At 51.7% G+C, this 17,604-nt stretch overlaps 1 protein-coding gene across 1 annotated transcript in view; it reads left to right on the forward strand.

Moving 5' to 3' along the window:
* KIAA0319L (KIAA0319 like) overlaps nucleotides 1-11,851 on the forward strand; it is a 36,321-nt gene extending 24,470 nt beyond the window's left edge. Inside the window, exons 13-21 of the mRNA XM_052810579.1 lie at nucleotides 339-487; nucleotides 809-960; nucleotides 1,153-1,291; nucleotides 1,641-1,800; nucleotides 3,964-4,106; nucleotides 5,099-5,221; nucleotides 5,764-5,854; nucleotides 6,211-6,302; nucleotides 8,341-11,851. Coding sequence (XP_052666539.1) covers nucleotides 339-487; nucleotides 809-960; nucleotides 1,153-1,291; nucleotides 1,641-1,800; nucleotides 3,964-4,106; nucleotides 5,099-5,221; nucleotides 5,764-5,854; nucleotides 6,211-6,302; nucleotides 8,341-8,528 — 1,237 coding nt within the window. The 3' untranslated portion in view covers nucleotides 8,529-11,851. The remainder of the gene's footprint in view (nucleotides 1-338; nucleotides 488-808; nucleotides 961-1,152; nucleotides 1,292-1,640; nucleotides 1,801-3,963; nucleotides 4,107-5,098; nucleotides 5,222-5,763; nucleotides 5,855-6,210; nucleotides 6,303-8,340) is intronic.
* Nucleotides 11,852-17,604: the final 5,753 nt, after the last annotated feature.

Here is a 17,604-nt window from a genome sequence, read left to right on the forward strand (position 1 = left end):
ACCCTACTTAAATACTGGTACCAGTGCTCCCCTGGTTTAAAAATAACCAAAATACTAAACCACCAGAAATTATGCTTTTTGTTCTGGATGTTGCACTTCCTCTTCTGATTATCTTGCTGTAACTGGAGAAAATTACAATCTTTAAGGTCCCTTCCAACCCAAACCATTCTATGATTCTATGAAAATAATTTTGTTTTTTGTCATGGACTCTGTATTTCCAGGCAACTGTCTGTTTGCATCCCCGTAAACTCTGCTTGAGCTTGAGCCTCCTGTTTGGTGTGAGGCTAGCTCCCATGGTCTATGCAAAGTTTAAACTGATCCTCTTGTGCTTCGGTTAGGGGCCCAGATGGTGTCAAGCTGGAGAATGCCAACAGCAGCATTGCCACTGTAACAGGCCTTCAAGTTGGGACATATGAGTTTACTCTAACAGTTAAAGATGAAAGGAACTTGCAGAGCCAAAGCTCGGTCAACGTCATTGTCAAAGAAGGTATGTCCAGCCATGAGCAGAGCGGCCTGAGACACAGGTTATCTCTGAGCAGTTCAGCAAAACCTGTGTTCAGAGGCACAATAAGAGTAAGGAATGGGTGAAAAATAATGTCGAGAGCACCAAAATGGCCTTCCTTAAGTTGGGGGTTTAACCTTTTCTGGGGGAACAGTATCTTCAGCTGAATCCCACAGTATGTGATTTCCCTTCTCTTCCCCCAGGGTTAGATAGGGATTTCTGGGTTACAGTGGAGACCTAATGCAGTAGTTTTTTGATTGGGTGTTACCAGATTTTTCTCCAACTGCTTTCTTTCTGTTTAATTAGAGATAAACAAGCCACCAGTTGCAAAGATTGCTGGTAATGTTGTAATCACCTTGCCCACAAATACAGCTGAGTTGGATGGATCGAAGTCCTCTGATGATAAGGGAATTGTCAGCTACTTGTGGACCCGGGATGAGGGGAGCCCTGCAGCTGGGGTGAGGTTTCTTTTTTTAAATGGTAGTCTGCAGCATCACAAAAATCAGTGAGAGGTAGCATTGACAGCTCCTGAGGAAATGTAAAGCTGATCATTGCACCTGTTACCTTTTAGTGATATCCTTAAGTATGATGATATATTGTGCTAGTTTGATCCTTTTGTTTCCTGATACTTATTTTGCTCTGCCTTCCAGGAAGTCTTAAATAATTCAGACCATCATCCTGTACTTCTCCTGTCCAATCTGGTAGAAGGGACCTACACGTTCCACCTCAGAGTAACAGATGCCAAAGGAGAGAGTGATGTGGAAAGGACCACAGTGGAAGTCAAACCTGGTGAGGCTGGGTTTTGTGCTGTACCACATTCGCCTACAGTGCACTAGCAAGCCCTCTGTTTATCTGGATACAGTGTACTGAGATAAAGTGTGTAGTCTAGTCCAGCTCAGAACTATAAAAGGTCAAAGGTTTTGGGGGATGTGATTGTGTTTTCATGTGGTTCTGGGGGGCTGACTCTTACTGCTTGCCATTACCTGTGAAAGTCATAGACTTGTATCCCTTCCTACATTGAGATTCTGTAATTTTGTGTTCAAAGCAGAAACATTCTGGAAGGATACTAGAAACCTGACTTGTACCCAGACTGTTAAAAAGAATTGCTAAAGATCTGCATTATCTACATTCTCACTAGATCCTAGGAAAAATAACCTTGTGGAGATAATTCTGGATGTTAATGTCAGCCAGCTGACTGAGAGGCAGAAGGGTATGTTCATCCGACAAATAGGCGTTCTGTTGGGGGTCCTTGACTCGGACATTACTGTGCAGAAGATCCAGCCGTACACTGAACAAAGGTAGGGTTCTTCTGTGCGTGTACATGGAGGGGAATTGCTTGAGGCTTTAGTAAACCAAGGGCTGTTTTCTTTTGGGAAGCAGATTGGATAATTGGAATGTGTGGAGATGTTGCTTAAAATTGATATTCCTGCTTGCTCAGGTAGGCGAAGGTGTGTTGCCAAGCAGGTCTTGGGTATCTTTCCCCTCTGGAGATGGTGCATTGTCCTCAAAAGCTCTTTGCTGCTGCAAATGTTTTTGCCCCCCAAATCTGTGAAATAAGAACTAATCTTACTTGTTTTTGAAAATTGTGAAGACTATCTGAAGGATGTTCTACAGCTGTCATTTATAACTGGAGAAATAATGGGCCTTGGTACAGGAGTAGTTTGGTAAAACACTGATGCCACACCAGAGGTGGTGGTGTAACAATCCCCTTAGCAGTAGCCCTGCATGCCAACTTTGTAGTTTTACATTAGCTTTACTGCCTACACAACTGCTTCAATTTAATGTAAAATAAAATGTTGAAAAACAATGTAATTTTTGTTTGAAGAGATAAGGAGAACTTGGGTTTGATTGCTATTTAGCTGGTCTCTTCTAAACAAGTGGAAGTTTGCTTATAGGAAGGGCTGTAGGCCAGGGTCATGTTGCCTGCCTGGACAATGTTGCTCAGCTCCAAGTACAGCAATCAGCAAGTCATACAAGGGATGGTTCAGCCCAGCTGGATCCTGGCCACGCTGCTTTGTCATGAAAGTACCTGATCGAGTTCAGCTTTCCACCTCTGCAGAAATGGCTGGTCTGGGAAATTCACTGTTCTGCAGAAAACTTCAGTGACTGGTGCTGTAGCGTTGTCACAGCAACAGCTGCACATATCTCCATACTAACAGCAGTCCATCGTTACTGTAGGTGTGTTTAAGGATGCCTGAACATGCATGTGAGTAGCATAGCATGAAGCTTCCCAAGGGCAGAGTGGTAATCTGTTGAAATAAGTGCAATATTGCACTTAATTTTTACTAAAAGTGGAGTAGTTTTAAGGTAGATTAAGCATGTCCCTTAAATCTTTTTCCGTGCTTTAAGTCAGGCAGCAAGTCAGCAATAAATCTGCAGTTATACTTTAGACTTCCCTGAGTTCAGTAATGTATCGATTCCTTCATGTCCACGTTGCCTGCTGTAGCAGTAAAATCAGAATTCATTGTCCGTGCAAACCTAAAGAGCTCAGAACAGAAGAGCCAGCACTTTCTGTTGTAATACCTTTCTATCTCTGCCATGGCCAGGCCAGTTGCCACTGTTCTTCACTGAGTAAGGCAAGTAAAGGATTCTTGTAATTAATGCTTCATCTGTTTATATGTTTATTAAGTAGAAAAAAGAGTGGGAAGTGTTATAAAAGAGCAGAGATTATTTTCTGACAGATGGCTTTAAGATCCCATTTTTGCCTCAACTATCAAAGTAACTTGTACTGTTTAAAAAAGATCTTTTTCCCCCAGCTGCTGTTTTTTTCCACATACTCTGAGGGCTTCACTAATATCCTGTTGACTCATAGGCTCACTGGTAATAATAAATCTGAAACATCCATGCATCCTTTTGTGCATCTGAAGGATACAGAGAGCTCTGCAAGGCTAGCAAGCCTAGGGGAGCAAGTTCTTCTATCATAAAGTTAATGCAATAAAAGATGCAGAATACAGTATCCTCTACACCTGTGCTTTTTTCTGGCTCTAACGCTTTGCGCATTCAAACTAAGCTTTGCAAAAGGCAGTAAACCCTCACTGACTGCTCTGATGCTGGAGGTCTGTGGTGAGCAGTTAAATGAGCCCCCAAGTTCCATGTGTAGTAAGGTCTAAGGATCCCACAGTGAGGGAGGGAGGAGATTATGAAAATGGTGGGACCTTAAAGTTTGGAGATTTGTATGCTTAGCATGAATGTTCAAAGATGTGCTTGATATTAGCAAACCATTAGCAAGCTCAAGAACAGTCCAGCCCTAGCTTTGAAAATATGGACGGATCAGATGTCCTGAAGGGGTTTTCTACTGTACGATTGGGTTTACCTTTATTGCTTTCAAGATGGAGCCAGAAGTCTAATCTTACAATAAATTTGGGATTCTAAATAAGTCCCTCTAATGACAGACTGGGGAAAATGGCTCTCTACCTGATGTTTGGAGAAGCAGCAGATAATAATTTTTGTCTGACTTCCAGCACGAAGATGGTGTTTTTTGTGCAGAACCAGCCTCCCCATCAGATATTCAAAGGACGAGAGGTAGCCTGGACGCTAAAAAACGAACTACGGAAACAACAGTCAGACTTCCTCATCTTCCGAGCATTAGAAATTAATACAGTCAGTAAGTAAGAGTCTGTGGTACGAGCTAACATCTTTTCCCTTCTCAGATGCCTCCCAGAATAAGGACCTTCATGTGTGCTTAAAAACACCTGCATGCACACACACATACGCTCACTCCAGTAGCTTTCATATGTTAGTAAATGGGAAACAGAAAAATAAGTCTGTTAGACTATACATTAATCAGTTATTTACTAATTGATTCTGTCTGGTCACTATTCAGCTTCATATAAATGGTTACTTGTAATGTTGCTGGGAAGATAAGAATTCACAAAATCAAAAGCAGATTGATACTTAAGACACTAAAATATAGTGTTAATGGAATACAGCCAATGAAATGAGTGTCATACTGAAAAGAATAAAACTACAGGTCTTGGTAGCTGTGAACATACTCGTTTTCTCTGCAGCACGTGCATAAGTGAAGGAAATGTTTCCCTTCTATCATTTTTTTTTTACAATTTTACATTAGCACTGTTTTTCTTCTATGAGCTCCATCCTGTGAGGAATATTTGCTGATCAGCTAGATATTCTAAACTAGAATTATGTTATTATTTTAATGACTTCCTGATCTTACGATTTTGTGGCCTTCAAAAGCCACTCTTTGGTTCTGTTTGGTCCCTCTAAAGGATCTGTTTGTTTCTTGTCTGTCTCACTGGCTGGGTTTGAATTTGAAAATCAAAACCTTATTTAAAAATGTTTACTTAACAAATACACAAATACCATAACTTCTATATTAAATTTTGCCTAATAAATCATGTTTTTTCTTAGCATGTTGTGTGTTATGTTCTTAGTGAGGTGGGGCTTCTTAGTTTGGCATGAGGCCTAGGTGCTTACATTTGCACTTCTTACTGCTTGCAATTACGGCTAAGCTATGGATGAACTACAGAGTGACTAGATTCAAGTTACAGCCTATGGGGGGTTGGCTGTATTGAACTATACTGTCCCATTTTTGCCTCACATGCGAGTTTAGTTCACCTTGCTGATTTTGGTCCCTAGCGTGTCAGCTGAACTGCTCTGAGCATGGGCGCTGTGACTCCTTCACCAAGCGTTGTGTCTGTGACCCCTTCTGGATGGAGAACTTCATCAGGGTGCAGATGGGGGACGGCGAAAGCAACTGTGGTACGTGCAACCTCCCTGGGATTGTTCATCTTCGGAAAGCAAGCAGTGTTTGAAACCCAGGGTAGGCAGAGTAACAGGTACCTGCTTTCTCCCAGTATCTCTGACGTGATCTTCATGCAAGGAGATAGTCCCTGCCCTGGTCTCACTACACGTGCCTTCTAGGCAGGCGATATTTGATAGGGGAGCGACTCCTCTTCAGATCCTCTCAGTGAACACTCACAAAGAGTTGAGTCCATTCTTAGTGTATAAATCACACCTCTTTTCTGTCATGCCTCTACAGAGTCTTTCCTGCCACAGGAAAGCAAATTTTATAAATCAACACACATTGAAAAATGCTATTGTGCAGTGAGTCTGCATGCTGGATCTCAAGCCTCTGGTTTCTGTAGGTGAGTTAGTGGTCCTGTCAGTGATGGATGCTAGCCTCTAATTCTGCAAAGGGTCAGGCCTGCCTTTTTCTTCCCCAAGAATAGTCATCTAAAGCGCACACTGTCAACTGTATGAGGTGCCAAAACGTCTTTATCTCTGGGGTGTTTTGCTTTCAGAGTGGAGTGTGCTGTATGTGATCATTGCATCTTTCGTCATTGTGGTTGCCTTTGGAATCTTATCCTGGATGGTGATCTGCTGTTGCAAGAGGTGGGACTGAGGCCATAACCCCCACTGTATCAGTGCTTCAGAGCCAAGTAGCTGCATTAGGAGGTGAAAGATTCAAACCCGTCATCCCAGCAGGTCATCTGCTTAGCCCTGGGATGTTAGTTTTTGTCACTTGGTGTTTCAAGTGAAACATTGAAGTCCTAGAACTCTGGGTTTAGTTAAGAAGCAAAGATTTGGATTAGCCTATAAATGTGCAACTAAAGCAATGTTTTTAATGTTTTGCTTTGTGATATGAACATAATCTGAAATAAGTACTCTAGCTTTGAAGATCAGAGTTGTTTTTTCTTCTGGCTTTTTTAGAAATGGACTGCCTCTTAATTCCTTTTCTTCCCCTTTAGACGAAAAGGAAAATCCAAAAGAAAAAGCAAATACAAGATTTTGGATGCAACGGATCAAGAAAGCCTGGAGTTAAAACCAAATCCCAAAGCAGGTAAAACATGAGAGGGAAGAGCTCAGCGTTTCCAGAATGCTGACTAAGGATACTCTTCCTCAGTGGACTTAAAATCACAGAGTGAAACAAACGTGATGTTAGGCACTGACAGACAAGTCTCAGAAGATCTAAGAGCTTGTTTCAGATCTGTATACAGGGTATTTAGTCAAGTTATCTAACTGCTTTGGTTTAGAAATTGGGAGTGAAACTGGCCTGGTCCTGATGTCTCCACTTTGTATCACAGAAGTAATAAGTGGATGCGTGTAAGCTGTGCAGAGACTGGTCTGATCCAGGAAGCCCCAAACTGGGTCTTTACTATAATTTCTCTTGCTCTAAAGTTTTTTCCACCGGGTTCTGGTAGTTTGCTTCTTGCCAACACGCAATTCCTTGGCCGTGCTCTACAGCGAAGCATGAATTCAGTGTCACTAAGCATTTCACTAAACTGATCGACTTTGGCTGGTAAGCAAAGGGGCACCTGAAAGCAACCTGAAAATACTCATGGACTGGAGAGAGCGATGTTTATTTCTGCGCCTCTACTCTCCCACCCCATGTGACTTGTTCCTAAATTTATTCATTTTTGCCCTTGTGAGCACCAGGCTCTGAAAGTTTCACGCTTTAGCTCATACTCTAATTTTTCCAGGAAGCAGATGCTTATCTTAGGAGGGAGACCCATGAAGTCCTCAGTGCTCTGTGTGGCTACAGGCCTGTTGGCCCATTCCAGAAAGGCAGTCGTTTGTCTTCAGTGTTCTTAGCCAGCATTTTCCTGCATTGCTGTCCTGGAGAGTGCTTGTCAGGTGCTTTGGAAAGATCATTGAGTTATTTCAGGCTGGAGCATTTTTGCTGCGATTGTATCTGATGCCTGAACTGAGCTGTGCTCACCTGCTGACTGACCAGGAAAGGAGGGAAATGTGGGAATGTATGTGCAAAGCACAGCCCCACTAAATGCCAGGGAGCACTTCAGCTGCTGAAATACATGTTTCAAATAAGAGTGTGCATCCTGGTTTTGTTTAGAGGAGGGGTTATTTTAACTGTGTGTGGAAAATAGTCCCTGATCCTTGTTTGCTAGTGGAAAATAACTGCTCATCCTAGTATTATCCCATTTAATGGTGTTCCAGCAAAGTGAACAGTGCCTAACAGCAGCATTGGAGGGCATTGCAGCAACAGAGCTGATCAGACAATTCCTCTGAGAACCCAGCCATCCCAACTGCACAAATACAGATACCCTTGAAGAAAAACCGGGTGTGTTTTCCTCCCTCAGCACCCAACTCTGTTTTAATCTGACCATCTGTCACCTCAAGCAGAAGAGCCCCACTGTTAAAGAAAGGGCTCATTGTTCTGCAGTCTGTAGCAAATGTGCCTCAACCATTTGCTCTCTGGTAACTAAACTCATCTTGCTTCTTCTGAGGCTGGCTGCTGACTAAAGTCTTTTTCCCTGCTAGATATGTCCAGTGAGCATTCTGCTAACAGAGGAAATGTTGCATTTCTCCATTAAGGAAAAGCTAAATTTAAATATTTCCTTTGCTGACAATATCAGTAAATGTGTCTCTCCTGTCCTTGTGCATTAATCTAAATTCAGCCTGCTAATTTATCTCTCTTCCCTTGCAGGCAAGAGAAGCAGAGATGGGAGTAGGGAGGGTAGTAAGAACACCGCTATCTTCCCTCTCGCACCTGCGTATTCTCTTTACTACAGCCGTTAGCCCTCAGAGAGCTTTCTAGGCAATGCCCCGAGCAAGGTCAGGGAGACAAAGCTCCCATGTATACTCACAGCCCCTTCTGGTAACATAATTTGCTTTCCTACCTGTTCGTTGTGCTTTGCACTACTTGAAGTGTCCGTGTGACCTCTGTCATGCCAGAGTGTCTGAAACAGGATCACTGTGGCTTCAGCATTTGAAGGAATAAGTGACAAACACAGGAAAGTCTGATGAGGCTGCCCCTTTGACATGATAGGAAAAGGAAACTTAAAGAGGGAGTGGAGTAAGGTGATGTGGTTGACCAGTATTAAAAGTATTTTTAACCTGGGAATCTCTCTCCTCCAAAGGTGGCAGACAGAAAGCCCAGGTCCTCAACACTAGCCTGATGCACTCGGAGTCTGAACTGGACAGCGATGAAGCCATCTTCACGTGGCCTGACCGTGAAAAAGGGAAACTGCTGCGTAGCCAGAATGGCTCCTTGCGCAATGGACAAGTGATGCTCAAACCCAAGAATCAGAGGGAGGAAATCCTATAGCTCCCCTCAGGTGGCCTTTTGCTGGAGCTCAGTGGGAAAGGCCACTCCTGTCCCTATCCTACAAAGGCCTTTGGAGGCCAGTTTGATTAGGACAACGCTGCTAACTCGTTTCACAGAAAATAACTTTGTTTTTGTGGGTTTCTTTTCATTCAGTTAAAACTGGTTGTACTTGAATTTGAACTTCAAGGGAAATCAAAGGGAGGAGAAGGCAACTGTGAACCCCAGGCGAAGCATCAGAAAAGGATAGAGCTGGCATCTGGAGAGCGGCAGGACAGAACCACTTGAAGCAACTGTGAATATGCGGGACCCTCCTAGTCCACCTCAGACTGCAGTGGAGGAAACACCTATGGACCTGCAGCTCACTTGCCTTGGGAGCTCCTTGGAGAAGGAAGGTCAAGGCTGTGCTTTGAGCTGTGCTCTGAGCTCCCTTCAGGCTCCAGTAGCCTACCACGGGCTACTTTTGCTGTCGAACAGCTTTCTTCTCTTTTACTCCCACCTTCCCTAATGGTTTAAGCACTATTTTAATTTAGACTTGTCCTCTCACATGCACTTGGCTGCTTTTGGAGTGTAGAGGAGGGGGAATCTAAACACTGTGGTCACACTCCATCAGCTTGCAGGTAGGAGAGGGTTTTGTAGCTATTCTAAATTACTGTCAGGCTCTTCTCCCTGGGAGTGTTGATGACATGGTGCCTGTTCAGATGTGAAAAGCTGACCTGTCTGTGGTAATTGGCTGGGCTAGGAGACCCCCTCCTGCAGCAAGCTCTCCTGCTGGGTACCAGAGCTGGGAGGGGACACCCACCTTTGGTACCTGTGTCTAATGTCTGGCTTAATTCCAAAGCTGTGAGATGTTGTTCAGTGGCCCCAGCACCTTCTGTTGGTTGCCAAGCCGTCCATGAGTCTGGATGTTAACCATATCTCAGTTATGGAATGCTATATACTGTGGGTTTGGGGTTTTTTTTTTTTCCCTAAAATTTGCACAAACCAGGCGAACAGGGGTTGATATCTTCAGTTCCCAGCAGCTGGCTGCTCCCTCTGGCTAGCAGCTTAGTGGCCTCTTGTTATGGCTGAAGAGCCCTGCGTGCTCCTAACGCAGCGCGAAGTACACACTTGGTGTTCTTTAGTCGGTGGAAAAGGGAACTCTTGGTACCCGAGGGCATCACATGGTGAGTGCCAGCAGCAAGCGGCCGTGTGTCTCTGCTGCCTGGGCTCTGGGAGGCAGGCGTGTGGTGGTCCTTTCCCATACCCGCTTCTTTACCTCACTTGTGCTGCTTTCATGAGTTGCACCCCTGTCCTTGGGCAGAAATCAGCCTCTTGCTGGCATGAAGGATGCCACTGCTCCTCTGTGGATGGGTGGGCAGTTTATTGCCTTTCTTGGTGTTTAATTTAAAAACTGGAAACTTGTTTCATTGGCTTTTTTTTTGGAGCTATGAAAGCCAAAACGCTTTAACTTCCTTGGTTGTATTTATATTGCTGCACTACTGATTTGTGTCGAGCTAGATGAAGATTAAACACTATTGAATGCGAGGGAATGTTCCCTCGCTGAATGTAGTCATGGCTGCTGCTAAGTTTATTTTTCTGGGCAATCAGCTGTCTTCCTCAGGCACCAGCACTGGAGCCTGCTGCTCTCCTGAGTACCGAGGCGTTACCCTCATGCCCTCCCGACTCCGTGGCAGGCACGGGGCTTGCCTCTCGCTTGCCTGCGTCACAGCACAGGCCACCCTCCGGCTTGTCTGTCTCGTGCACAGCCGCCGTTCCCAGCCAGGCTTCCCCTTCCCGGGCTGCTCCTGCACCCGCTCTCCCAACGGCTCCTTCCCTCCAAGCCCGCCTGGGACCACACACTGGGACGGGAAGGGCTGACAGCAGGATGTTCCCTGTGTTGTGCCTCAAAGGGGCAGAGCCCAGTGCTGGCTGCAGCTGCTGTTGCGAGCTGTATGATGGCCGGACGCTTAACTCTTGGGTGACACCACCCTCTGATGCGTTTCCCTTCGTTTGGATGCAAGATGAACAGACTACAAGAAAACGAGGTTTTGAAGCTGCAGGGATGGATGAGATGTGGTCCTGGGACTGTGCCTGAAAGCGGTTTGTGCTGTTAGAGGAGAGCTGTTGGACTCTCGCTGATTCTGGTCCCCGGGGCTTGTGGTTTTTGAGCCTCTTGCTCCTGCCTGTCCCGGGGAAGTCCCCCCTGCAGTAGATAGGGGCTGGGTGCGGTGGTTCAGCCATCGGGCGTTCATTGCTGCAGAGATCGGTACCCCTCTCAGGAGACGCAGAGCGTGCTTTCAAGCAAGCCTGGCTTCTTGTTACGGAAGAGGGAATTAAAATCCGTGCAGCTGTTACCACCACCTTTGTTTAGCTGGGGTAATTTTATCCTTACATTTCACTGAGGGTTAGCGAATGTTTGGGTTGGGGTGCTTTAGTCAGCTGGCAGCACTGCCTGCGAAGGCTGGATTTTGCGGTGGGCTGTGGCGTTCCCTCTGCGCCGAGCGGCTCGGTTAGGACGGCTCGTTAGTCATTTGTCATCGCTGAGTGCAGGTTTGTGACAGAGCATAGCGCAAGCTCCCGTTAGACTTCTGGCTCCCATTAGTATTCCCTGGCTGTGCAGCGTTCTTCCTCGCTCCACGTGTTAACCCTTGGTGCTGCTGAGCCCTCGCAGGGCTGCAAGAAACAGGGACACGCAGCAACCGCACCCCGGCCTCATGGGAGCACGAGGGCCTGTGAAGCTGACGGAGGCGAGGAGACCCTCCCAGGCAGTAACTCTTGGCCCAGCGTAGGAACCCCCTGACCCAGACTGTCTGCTTTAGTGCACCATTGATGCAGACCTCTCCCAAGGTGTGTGCACGTAGAGCAAATGCGTTATTTTGAAATCCCTTGCCACCGTTTCCTCCTCCCCCGTGGCATCACTAATATCGCTTCTGGTTTGTTACCCGAGCACCATGAGCGGGGCTGACCTTGCTCGGGAAGGTTTCTGCATTGCTATGCATTATGATTTCACAATTAGAGACACTGGCTACAAGTTACCCATGTGTGGAAGTTAAAAGCTGAGACATCTGTTATATGAACCATCAGCTTCACTTGATTTTGTTTTCTTCTTTAACGTTCAAACACTGGTTAAGATGTTTGAGGCAAATGTTGCATTCTAGTTTTAAAATAGTTTGCTCTTAAATCTTTTCTTCATTCTTCTCTGTAGCAGGGGCTGCCCAACCTGTCTGAACTTTGGTTTAACAATGTTTGTTGATTGCAGTGTTACTTGGATCAAGACTAAAAGTAATTTTTTTAAACGAAATGTTTCTTGCAAATAAACAGGGAAGATGTTTTGCTGCTGCTCAGCTTGCTTCTTTCTCCAGTTTCAGCTGTGGGACAGTTCCTACCACGACCACTGTGCTCGTTGTGTAAGAATTGGAAGTCCTCCCTCGTTCCTCTCGCCCAGGGCCTGGCAGCGGGGTCTCAGCGGGTGCTGCTGGACAAGGAACTGCCTTTGCTCCAGCCACTGTAGTGTGCAGTGGGGCTCTACTGCCAGCGCAGCTAACGGGGCTGCCAAGAGCTTGCTTGACAGACAGCCAAGTCCGCTCCTTGCTCAGCGACCGGTGCAGCAACCTCCATGAGATGCCAAGCCTCATGCTACGGGCCCTGTGCTTGTCTTTTGACCCCTGGTTTGTTTGTCTGCCCCTGCTTTAGAACAACCATAATTAGCTTCTGCTACTTGAAGTCAACTTTCAGCCTAAGCCCCCAAGGGCTCTTGTGCCTCGTCTTCTGCTGACCAGGTACGGAGTTCCCTGACCTGCCCAGGGCTGTTCCCTGACCGCTGAGGCAGGAGCTGACTGTTGATTTCACTGGAAAGCAAAATAGCAGCAGTGTTGGGGCTCAAGCTGCACCCATGCCTGGGATAACTCTACCTCCTAATGCAGCAGAGGAACACTTATTAATTAGTGGAGTCCTTGAAGGAGATTAAGAAGGCTGCCCAGCTGTCACTGTCGCTGGCTGCTGTAGGGAACACACTTTAGCACCACGGCAGCCAGAAGGGACCTGATGGCACCATGGGACATGGATTTTTCAGAGAGGGGAGGAGACTCACCTTCAGAGCTGCCCTTCTGTCCATTCGCGTCTCACGTGGTCTATGGGTTGTGCTGGAGCCCTTGGAGTTCATGCTGCTCAATGTCACTTAAGGACATGAGAAGCCAAATCTGCTGGGCTCCCCAGCCTACTGCCTCTGCCCACAAGCATGGCAGCAGCTGCCTTCAAAATAAAGCCACCTCAACCCTTTCTGGGCATCAAACAGCTGCTGATGCTGCAGCACACCTCTCCCTGGCATCAGGGCAGGTGTAGCCCCACGCTGTTCCCCAACAGAAACCTGGCTGGGAGCAGCCCTTGTCTCTGGAAATCTGAAGCAGCAGAAGGCTCCTGCCTGCTGCCCCTTCACCATCGGTGCTCAGCTGGGTCCCTTCCCCTTGTTTTCATGCTCTCTGGTTTGTGTCACCCTGCTCTGCTATTTCTTTTTTTCCTTCTCACTCAACTGTCTCTGCAGGAAGCTCTCCGAAGGGCTGCCCTTTCCATTTGCTGTCTGCTCAGCATCACTTAACATTTGCTGGCTCCTTGCAGAGGTGTGGGAGGAAACCCAGCAAGTGCTTGCTCGTGGCGAAGGACAGAGGTGGTGGCTGTGGGTGAGGGACCCCCGTGTCCCCCAGCTGTGGGCTCTCGAGGCTCTGCTTCTGGGGGGGGGGGGAAGCTTGCACCAGCCCCAGGGCAGGGTGGGGAGAGAAGACCCAGGATTTCCCACTGCCCTGAGGGCAAACAGCTGCTCCTGCCTACAGCTGTGTCACCTCCTCAGGGGGATCTGGGTCTGGTCTGGACCCTCAGAGCAACTCCAGGCTGGTTATTTGAGCGAAATCCCAGAGAAATGGATTTGGTTGCAGGAATGTCACAGCTTGAGAAACTGAGGCAGGGGGATGTGCATGGCAGGAGGTCCCTGCCTGGCTGAGGGAGGGCAGGGACGGGCAGAGCAGCGGTGATCGCAGCTTAAGGACTCTGCCTACCGCTGCCGTGGCTGTCGTGGCATTTCAGTGGCTCGGCAGCCCGGGGAAGCCCCGGGGCCCCTCGGGGAAGGGGTTGCGTGGATGCGGCCACTGGCACTGCGGTGCTGCAGCCGGCTGCGACCGCGACCGAGCCAGGGAGCTCAGCGTAATTGCAAATACGACGCCGAGCTCCCTGGCTCCGCTTCTCCCTCCCTAAGCAGCGCCTGTGGCTAGGAGGAGTTAAAAAAGAAAAAGGCTCTTGCTAGAGCCTTGGGAGAGAGCACGTTTTTTTCTCTCTGCACATGTTCTCACCCCGCTGCTTGCGCTGTCCTTGCTCCGACCATGTGGATTTGGCACTGCTCCCCAGTGCCTTCCTGTCATTAGGATTCCCTGAATTGCTGCTGCTTTACCTCTTCCAGCTGGGCTCTCCCCAGCCTCCGTGGCCGCACTGACAGGAGCTCCCACACCTCGCCTGGGGCCCCTGCAGCCGCAGGAGTGACACGGTCACGGTAATGATATGTGCTCGTTAAGCATCCCTGTGATGATGGGTGTGGGCAGCCCCTGCAAGCAAAGGGCACTGCAGGGATGCTGGTGGCTCCTGGGGAGCTGGGGACACTGTGGCACTGCTGGCACCCCAGCGTGGCCCCGACTGCGGGAGCTGCCCCCGGAGCTGTGCCAGGGGGGCAGAGCCGGGGCAGGAGCGTTCGGTCACTGCCCTGAGAGAGGCCGGGATTTGCAGGGGCTCAGCTGGAGGAGCGACCCTGTGCTGGCTGTGTCCCAGTGGGAACTGGTTGCCCTGCCACAGCCCACCCTGCTCCCCACCAAAGGCACCCCGCACGTCCCTCCTGGCTGGGCACAGACCCAGCGATTGTCCCTGGGTCGCTGCTGGCCCAGTGAGTTAGTTATAGGCATTTTGGGGAGAGCACGGCTGGCTCGGGACGGTGGCTTTGCACAGCATCCCTGCTGCAGGCACCTCCTCCCCTCTCCCACCGCTTGTCCTGCAGAAGCAGGGCCCCGGCGGCATCGGGGCGCGATGCGGGTGCTGCGGTGCAGGCCCATGGGTACCGTCACCCTCCGTCCATCCGTCCGTCCGTGCAGGGCCCCGTGCGCCGAGTGAGTCCGTCTTTCCATTGTTCAAACAATCTCTTTTCCACACTCGGTGCCAAAGCCTCCCCGCTTGCTCCCGCACGCGCCAGTATATTTAGCTGCCTCTAAGCCTCTACCTTTCCTTATATAGGAGAGGCCAAACGAATTTCGCACTCTCATTATTAATAGCCTGAGAGGAGCTCTTAGGAGGCTGCCAAAAATAGCAGGCAAACAGAGCGCACCCGGGGTGGGGAGGGCGTCGTGGCAGGCAGGGAGCCGCCGGGACCGCCGCGGGAGGGACGCCGCGCTGCTTTTTCTGGCTTTTCCCTTTGGGAACCACGATAAGGTGTCTCCCGGCATCCTGCCCCCGCCACAGCCCCGAGCGGGGGGTCCCCCTCACCCCGCCAGCTCTCCGCAGGCAGAGGTAGGACGGGCGGGAGCCCGGGGGCGGCGGGGTCCCAGGGTGGGCAGAGCAGCCCCGTACCCCTGGGCTTTGCTGCTCCGGACGCTAGAACAGCCGCCCCGTGGGTGTTGGGGACACCCAGAGCCGGGGTGGCCTGGGACAGCCCGGGGATCCCCATCCCCGTGGGGTTCCCCCCCGGCCCAGGGGAGCCGCTGTGGCTGCAGCGGCGACAGGTTTCACCCTCCCGCTCGCCCCACAGACTCCGCTTCGCCCTCCGAGCTGCCCCGGGCTGCTGCTGGGCCCAGCAATGCACGTCGGCTCTCCCCATGGCATTGCTCTGGGACCCCCACCAGGCACCCATGGGACGCGGGGCAGGCGGCGGAGGGCAGAGGTGGCTGGCTGGCTGCGTGCCGGTGGCAGCTCTCATCCAGGAGGGAGAGGGTTTCTTCAGCAGAGATCACCCGCGCAGCATCCCTGGAGCTGGGCACACCGCGAGCCGCGTGCCGGGACACCGAGCCCGGGATGGGATGTACGAGGAGGGGGCCGCGGGGTCCCCGGCGAGCGGAGGGTCTTCACCTGTGCCCGGAGACGTCCGCATCCCAGTCAGAGTCTGCCTTAAATCCCTCCCTCCCTCCCTCCCTGGCGAGGAACTTCTCCCGCTGAACTGGAGGATGCTGCAAGCTCCTGCGGACGAGCCGGAGGAGTCCTGTGGCAAAGTCAAGGCGAGCGGGGGAAGCGGCGTGCTCGTGCCGGGTGTCACCGCAGCCCGCTGCCGCCAACCAAGCTCGCACCCGGCCGGTGTCACCTCCAAGACCGTAAGTGGCCATGCGGGACGAGAGGTTCGGGGTCTGCGGGAGGCAGCGGGGCTTTCCCCGCTGCCGGCGTTTAACCTTCAGCTGGTGCCGAGCCCCGCTCGGGCTGGGGATGCTGCTGCCGCTCTCGCAGCCCCACGTTTGGCTCCTGGCAGCGGCTCGGCGTGGGCAGGGAGGGGGCAGACCCAGGGCTGGGGGTCACCGCAGCCCCCCAACCGCTTTGGGCCAGCCCTGGTGGAGGCGGAGGAGCGGGGGCAGCAGCAAACTCTCTGTGGGGTTTGGGGGGGGGGGGGGCAATGGGGTACCCCCGGCAGGTCCCAGCTGCAGTGGGGTGGTGGGTGGTGGGTGCTTGGGTCCACGGGCAGCGCAGCGGGGCAGAGCCCGGCCCATCTGCTTGCGGGTGACCCCCTGCAACGGTGCTGGTCACCCCCTCCCCAGGGAGCCAGGGTGCCCTCGGCCACGCAAAGAGGGGACGCCCCACGCCGGTGGGATGGGGCGGGAAGGGAAGCCCAACTCCTGGGCATCTCGGCATCGTATTTTGGACACGCATGCGGGGAAGCACTGACCGCTGCGGCCGGGTGCACCAGGGCTCCTCGGGCCACATGCCCGCAGCCCCGAAACGGGCAATGCCCACAGGCGGAGGGGCGGCAGGACGGGGGCCGGGGTGCTCCCCCAGGCACCCTCTGCCAGCGCTCTCCTTGCACCCACCTCCCTCCTCCTCACTGGGCCTCTTGGTTATTTTTTTAAGCCGCTCAGTGGCTGGAGTGGCTGCTGCAGTGGGTTTGCCAGGCATGGATGAGCCGGGGGGAGCCGGTTGGGGGGGGGGCAGCCCTGAATAGTAAAACTTGGAAAGGCCCCTACGAGGCAGCGACTGCAGAGCACGGCCGGGCACGCAGTGCTGGGGGGGAGCAGGGAAAAAAGACGCTTCCTTTTATAGACAGGCTGGGGCTGTTGGGTGCTGTGCAAGTGTGTGGGTGCCACCACAGCCAGCCCCAGCAGCCCCCCCCCGGCTCCTCCGCCTCTCCGCTGCAAGGCTGTTTGCCCCCGGTGCCCACAAGCCACCCTGCCTGGGGCAGGGAGCTGCTGTCGGGGCAGGCGGTGGACCCGGGGGCTGCCCAGGTTGGGGGCTCCCGGCCGGTCTCGGGGTACGGAGGAGCCATAAGAGAGGGGCTGCCCCGGGGCAGAGCCCCCTGGAAGGATTCGGCTCAGGCGACACGCGTCCGCAGCCATCAAGGGCAGTGCTGGGGCTGGGGAGGGCTGGGGGCTGCCTGCGGCAGTGGGGGCACCCTCAGGGCTGCAGAGGGGCTTTGCGCTGATGACCTGGAACATTTGGGCGCAGAGACGGGCCATGGGGCAGGGCAGGGGTAAGGAGGGGTGGTGGGAGCGAGCAGGGGTGGCCAGGGTTAGGGTTGGGGGAGATGAGGCACCCCGGCTGCGGCGAGCATCCTGCGGCGCTTGGCCCTCCAAGGTCACTGGGAGAGCCCGGCCGAGGGCTGCGGGCACCGTGCCGTGGGATGGGGCAGTGTGGGCCCCCCCCCCCCCCAGGCTGGGCTACCCCTAGTACCGCAGTCCTGGGAGGCTGCCCAAGGTCAGCCGAGGCGGCTGGAGCTGAACTGGGCTGGGATGCGAGAGCCCCGACCCTGTGCCCTGGCTCTGGGGGTTCAGGGTGGGCACAGCCGCCGGCTTTCAGCTCCCACTGCGCCCCGACAGCCCCGCCGGTCCCTGGGGTCCCCTGCACCCCTACAGCAAAACTGTGCGGCAGCAACCCA

This window comes from Harpia harpyja, chromosome 16 (genome assembly GCF_026419915.1).
Source record: "Harpia harpyja isolate bHarHar1 chromosome 16, bHarHar1 primary haplotype, whole genome shotgun sequence".
Lineage (NCBI taxonomy): Eukaryota > Metazoa > Chordata > Aves > Accipitriformes > Accipitridae > Harpia > Harpia harpyja.